At 40.7% G+C, this 5759-nt stretch overlaps 1 protein-coding gene across 1 annotated transcript in view; it reads right to left on the bottom strand.

Annotated features, from left to right (window-relative positions):
* Positions 1–5759, bottom strand: part of FRAS1 (Fraser extracellular matrix complex subunit 1) — a 541721-nt gene that overhangs the window by 78752 nt on the left and 457210 nt on the right. Inside the window, exons 64-65 of the mRNA XM_007950381.1 lie at positions 3855–4015; positions 553–767 (exon numbers count right to left, since the gene is read on the bottom strand). Of these exons, the coding sequence (XP_007948572.1) occupies positions 553–767; positions 3855–4015 (376 nt within the window). The remainder of the gene's footprint in view (positions 1–552; positions 768–3854; positions 4016–5759) is intronic.

Here is a 5759-nt window from a genome sequence, read left to right as displayed (position 1 = left end):
CCAAGGAGTGACTGGTGGGTTTGAACTACCAGCCTTCTGGTTAGCAGTCAAATGCCTTAGGCAGTATACCACCAGAGCTCCTTTAAAACAATTATCTCTCCCAAATGTTTAGGATGACATTACTCTTCTTGTTTTCTTAAAGACAGGGTACACCACAGTCATCCTGGCTCATTTCCCCAAGTGCAGAAGATAATACATCTACATAGCATTAACTGTACCATCAAATGTAAATCTTCTTTTTGACTTTTCAAAATATACCCAGAGGAAAAAATATATATATACCCAGAGAATATTATGACATTTATATAAATGACTATGTCAGACTGTAATTTTTTCCACATTAATTTGATTTAGAGAATTTTTGAGGTTTTTTAGCCAAGATGCTGCCAAAGTCTCTCTTGAGGTACTTATAAAGAAGGCTCCTTTAGCTGGTTGGCCCAACACTGGGGGCCACTGGATGCAAAGTGCAAGCTGAAGTGCTTCAGAAACAGACAAAGGTGAGCATGGCAACCAGGTATACATAGCCCTCAGATAAGCTCATGGAGCACCCACCTGGAAGTCAGCAGTTACAGACCCTCCACAGACATCAATTAACTCTGTCATGTCGTAATAAGCATCAAAGGTCCAGACGCAGCTCTTGAGGTTCAAGTGTTTGTAGAGCTGGATGGTCTTCAGCTCCCGCACACTGGGATCAAACTGGAAGGGGCGGTCATAGCCAGGACCTAGGGCAGTGCTGTCATAGACCACGTCATCCAGGAACCCTGCCTCTGTGGTGAAGGAAAGGAACAAGCAATGGTAACTCAGTCTGCTGAGCTTCCTCATATACTTAGTTGGACAAAAAACCAAGTTGCCGTCAAGTTGATTCCAACTCATGATGACCCCATGTGTGAGAGTAAAACTGTGCTCCACAGGGCTTTCAATGGCTATTACCTTTCAGAAATAATCATTATGTTTCTTCAGAGATGGATTTGAACCATCAACCTTTAAGTTAGTAGCTGAGTGTTTAACAGTTTGTACCACCCAGAGACTACTTGGTTGGATAGTGTCTCCCAAATTCATGTCCTTTCCAGAACCTTATTTGGAAATGGAGTCTTTGTAGATATAATTCATTAAGACGATGACATACTGGAGTAGAACTCACTCACTGCTGTCAAGTCAGACCTGACTCAGTGGGTCTCTAATTCAGAATGACTGGTGTCCTTGTAAGAAGAGACACAGACACAGACATAGAAGGAAGATGTCAGGTGAAGAGGGAGACAGATTGGAAGGATACATCTACAAGCCAAGGAAAGCCAAGGATTGTTGGCCTCTACCATAAGTTATGAAAGAGCCACGGAACAGATTCTCCCCAGAGCCCTCGCAAGGAGTATGTCCTTGCCAACACCTGGATTTCTGAATTCTAGTCTCCAGAACTGTGAGAGAATAAATTTCTGTTGTTTAAAGCCACTCAGTACTTTGTTACAGCAGCCCTAGAAAATGCATACATTCCTCCAGGCCAAGAATCTGGGCTGGGAAAAATGATATGTCCTTTTGATATTAAGAAAGCGCCTCTCTTTTCAATGCAGGAGATCCTGGATAGAGTGAGAGAACAATGTGGAACAAAACTCAAAATCATTAAAAAAAAGACCAGGTTTACTGGCCTGATAGAGACTGGTGAGAACCCCAAGACTATGGCCCCTAGTTACCCTTCAGGACTGGAACTTAACTTACTCCTGTGGCTTCCAGCCAAATAACAGACAGCATATGGGGTGAACATTTAAATCAGGTAGATACATTCCTTGGAGTGATCAATTGTGGGAGAACAGAAGGGCTGTGTATTATGTAGTGGGAGACAGCTGGTGGTGGGGCAGGAGTACATGGGAGGGAAGGACACGGGGAAGAGGTAACTATGGGGAGGAAATGGGTGGGGAGCTGTTGCATTCTGGGAAATTGCAGTCAAGGTCATGAGACAAAATGCATATGAAATGCTGTATGGAAAATAAATTTGCTCTGTAAACTTCCACTCAAATCACAATAAAACTTAAAAAAATAAAAGAGAGAGTGAGCTCTCCTTCTTTTGGGACTCTGTTAGTAGAGACACACTGGGTTCCCAACCATTGAAGGGATGCCAGGTGAGCTTGTTAACTGCCTGTTGGCAATTGTTAAGTGGAGTAGCTGAGTTTACAGACACTTCTAAGAGGCTGCAGGAACCTGGGAAAAAAGATGAATGAAAAAGTCAGAACTTGATGGAAAAAAACACATGGAAGCTTTGCCTGTCATACCTGGCAAGTTTGGTTCTAAGCTTCATAATCATCCTTGAAGAAATGGATATTTTTATATGAATAATTCATTGATGATTATCTTTGATTTTGATTTAAAAAATAAATAAAAATACTTTTATGGAAAGCTAACAAATATCTAACTACCTCTCCTCTTTCCTGCAGTATCTGAACTCTTGGAAAAGAGTCTTAATTTTGTGTTAATGGGTAAATAGCTCAGTAATGATTCTTGACTAAACTTCACCTGATACAGGCAAAAATTATTGATCAAATGCTGTGAAGTGAGTGAATTATTCTAAATTAAGGAAGATTTTTACACAGTGGTGAGTTGAATACAGAGACAATTTTATGGTATTAGAGTTAAAATTTTTATAGTATTAAAAGTACTATTATTATAGTCTGAAAGGATGAATACCTTCCTTAGAATGCTTGCTACAGCACCTAGCCCTCTGATTCACAACAATGAAGTACTCAATGAGCATATGTTTTCAATTGTTTTTCAGTAGGAGGAAGTGCAAAGTTTTAGTATTTAAAATACTAGTTGCATATGTAGACCAATTAAACTTTCATATGTAGCTCAGCGAATTACAAACAATTTACACTGAACTAATTTCTACTGTCTAAAGACCATTACTACCCCAAAGTGATGCTTAGTGAATATGAAAGAGCATATGAATGCCTTTGTATCTTCAAAAACACTGTTAAATGATTCATCGGTTGTGAAGGAGGGAAATATGCCTTTAATGTGCACTTGCTAAGGTAAATGGAAATGGACAGAATTCTTTGTAAAGTAAAATGTCTGTTGTGATGTGCTGCTCAGCTGTCAGCTCCTTCAGGGTTTGCCTGAGTTGCAGAGAGCTGCTCAGCCAGGTCGTGCTCTTCCTGGCGCAGTGCACATCCAGTGTCTGAGCAAAGTGGGCTTTGAAGGCCTGGCCATTTTGGTTGGAGGTAGGACAAGTCTGAGGGGCAATATCTGTTCCACAGCTTCCCACAGGGTTGAATGATGCTTTGTTGGTCCTGCATCACAGTTTGACTTCTTTCTCTGCCTAATCCTGCTTTCTCTTGTTTGCTTTAACAGATGTTGATCCTAAACTCCATCTTAGTTCCTCCTTTCAGAAAACCCATTGGTTTTCTGAAGATTTGTTATGATGGGATTTTAGAGTACAGATCCAAACATGTTCACTACTGGAAGGGAAGGAACTAAAATTTACCATAGTAAGTACTTCACAAGTGTCAGTTCATTTCGTCCTCACCTTGGCTGGTAGCAATTGTTATCTTGGTGCTAGAGATAAGAAAACAGCAGTGTAGAGAGGTCAAGCTATGTTTGTTCAAAGTTGTATGTATACAGGGAGTGGAATGAGGTTTTGAGTCTAAGTCAGTATAATTACAGAGTCCTTCCATTTTCCTCTTTACTTCATTCTTTCAGAGTCTGAGCTGCCTGTGTTTGGATGCTTTCTAAAAAGGAAAACTTAATCACACATAATTGGAATACCCAACAACATAAAAAACAGCAGAGTTCCCTCTCACTTCTTCATAACTCTAAAGGCCCCTCAGTGGGTCTTGAGTGGGGAACCAGCCCTGAACTCAGTTCCTCACCTGAGATGCCTCTCAGGTCGCGGGTGGTGACGAGATTGGAGCAGACATGCTGATGTCTGTAGATGGACTCGGATAACAGAAAGTGCAAGTTGTGCAATGGCATAGTGGAAATCAGGGGCAGCATTCCATCCTGGTGTGGGATTTGCACAGAGATGTGAATTCTAGGAGAAAAAGGGGCAGAAATAAGTGCTTAGCTGTATGCCACTGGGAATGCCACAAGTCAAGGACTAACTTGACAACAACTAACAACAACATCCACAGTTAATAAGGTACATTTCTTTCTCATGACCCAATTTTTCTTCTCCAATGAATTCACTCCATTTTTCCCCCTTGAAGCTTTCCATGTAGGAGTTCTATCTGACCATGAGAGTGTGGGAGGCATGCAGGATTGCCACTTTCCCTTTCCCAAGATTCTCCAGACTCTGGACTTAAAGAAATCAGGAATAATTGTTTTTGTTTGTTTGTTTTCCATACCACAAGTTATTTTTAAATGTTTTTATGCTTTAAATAGGAGCTCTGGTGGTATAGTGCCTAAGGCATTTGACTGCTAACCAGAAGGTTGGTGGTTCCAACCTTCAGAAGGAAGATTGGGCAATCTGCTTCCATAGTGATACAGCCTTGGAAACCCAAGGAAGGGTCGCTATGAGTCAGCTTCAACTTGATGGCAGTGAGTTTGGTTTTTGTTGGTATGTTTTAAATGGAACCTTTGTTTCCTCATGGGCTAAAGCTGACTGCTGCAGACTATTACAATGAATGTCTGCGGAAGGTTGATAGAGTCAACCAGTTGCTGACTAGTCAGCCTTGACTCATGGCAATGCTACACGTCTAACAGTAGAACAGCTCTCCGTAGGGTTTTCAATAGCTGATTTTTCAGTAGATCACTGCACCTTTCTTCTGAGGTGCCTCTGGGTAGACTCAAACTGCAACCTTTAGGCCAGCAGCTGAGAATGTTAACCATTTGTACACCCAGGCATTCCTGTGTAAGGCAGACACATATATTTTGTACTATTTGTTTGAACCAAAAAGACATTGAGATCTTAAATTCTAAAGCCAGTCTCTCTACACAGCCAAACATCCTGTCTCTCTCCAACTGAAATGGCCTCTTCTCCCCTTTCTCCCTTCAAGTTCCACCAACACTCAACTCTCCAGGAATCCAGCCCTCACTAATCTCAGTCTGCAGCAAGCCCTCCCTAGATCTACATTCCTCAGCACTTAGGTGGCCTTTGTACCAGGAAATCTTTAACTTGTTTATATTGTCTGCTATTTATTGAATGTTTACAGACTCTGTTTATCTTTTCTCCCACGATGAGGATGAGGACCATTCCTTCATTCTGTTTGTATCTCCAGAGCATGTAGTATACAATTCTAAATAAAATATGAGCTTAATAAATACTGGTAAAGACTGTGACACAACAGAACTGTACTTTCGGGCTGCAGTTTTTTGTTTGTGTCTTTTATTGTTTAAGTTCAAAATTTCAGCATGTTATCTGAGGGCGCATTTTGAGTTTATACAGCTTGTGTCTCTGTACAAAGAGACACATTTTAAGAGGACTCATATCTCAGGATATTGTAGTGGATGACTCTTTTTCAAGAAAGGTGTTTGGAGTGCCCTGAGAACTTTTGTTACTACTCTTTTACAAAAATAAATTTTAATCTGTTAGAAATACAATGGGATTTGTATATTTTTGGCTCCAAATTTAATCCATGGAAATGAACTCAGCTGTTCATAAAGGCACACACATAAATACTATGAGGTTTAATAAATATGTGTAACATGCATTGAGTTCCTCTTGCTTTCTGCTTTGCAAAAATGAAAATATTCATCTCCTATCACAACGAAGGTGCTCTGGTGGCGTAGTGCCTAAAGTATTTGACTGCTAACCAGAAGGCTGGAGGTTCAAACCC

Source organism: Orycteropus afer, unplaced genomic scaffold (assembly GCF_000298275.1).
Source record: "Orycteropus afer afer isolate SDZICR_OR568_19922 unplaced genomic scaffold, OryAfe1.0 scaffold00270, whole genome shotgun sequence".
In the NCBI taxonomy this organism is placed as follows: domain Eukaryota; kingdom Metazoa; phylum Chordata; class Mammalia; order Tubulidentata; family Orycteropodidae; genus Orycteropus; species Orycteropus afer.
The sequence above is the reverse complement of the archived record's forward strand: the minus strand, read 5'-3'. Positions and strand labels throughout refer to the sequence as shown.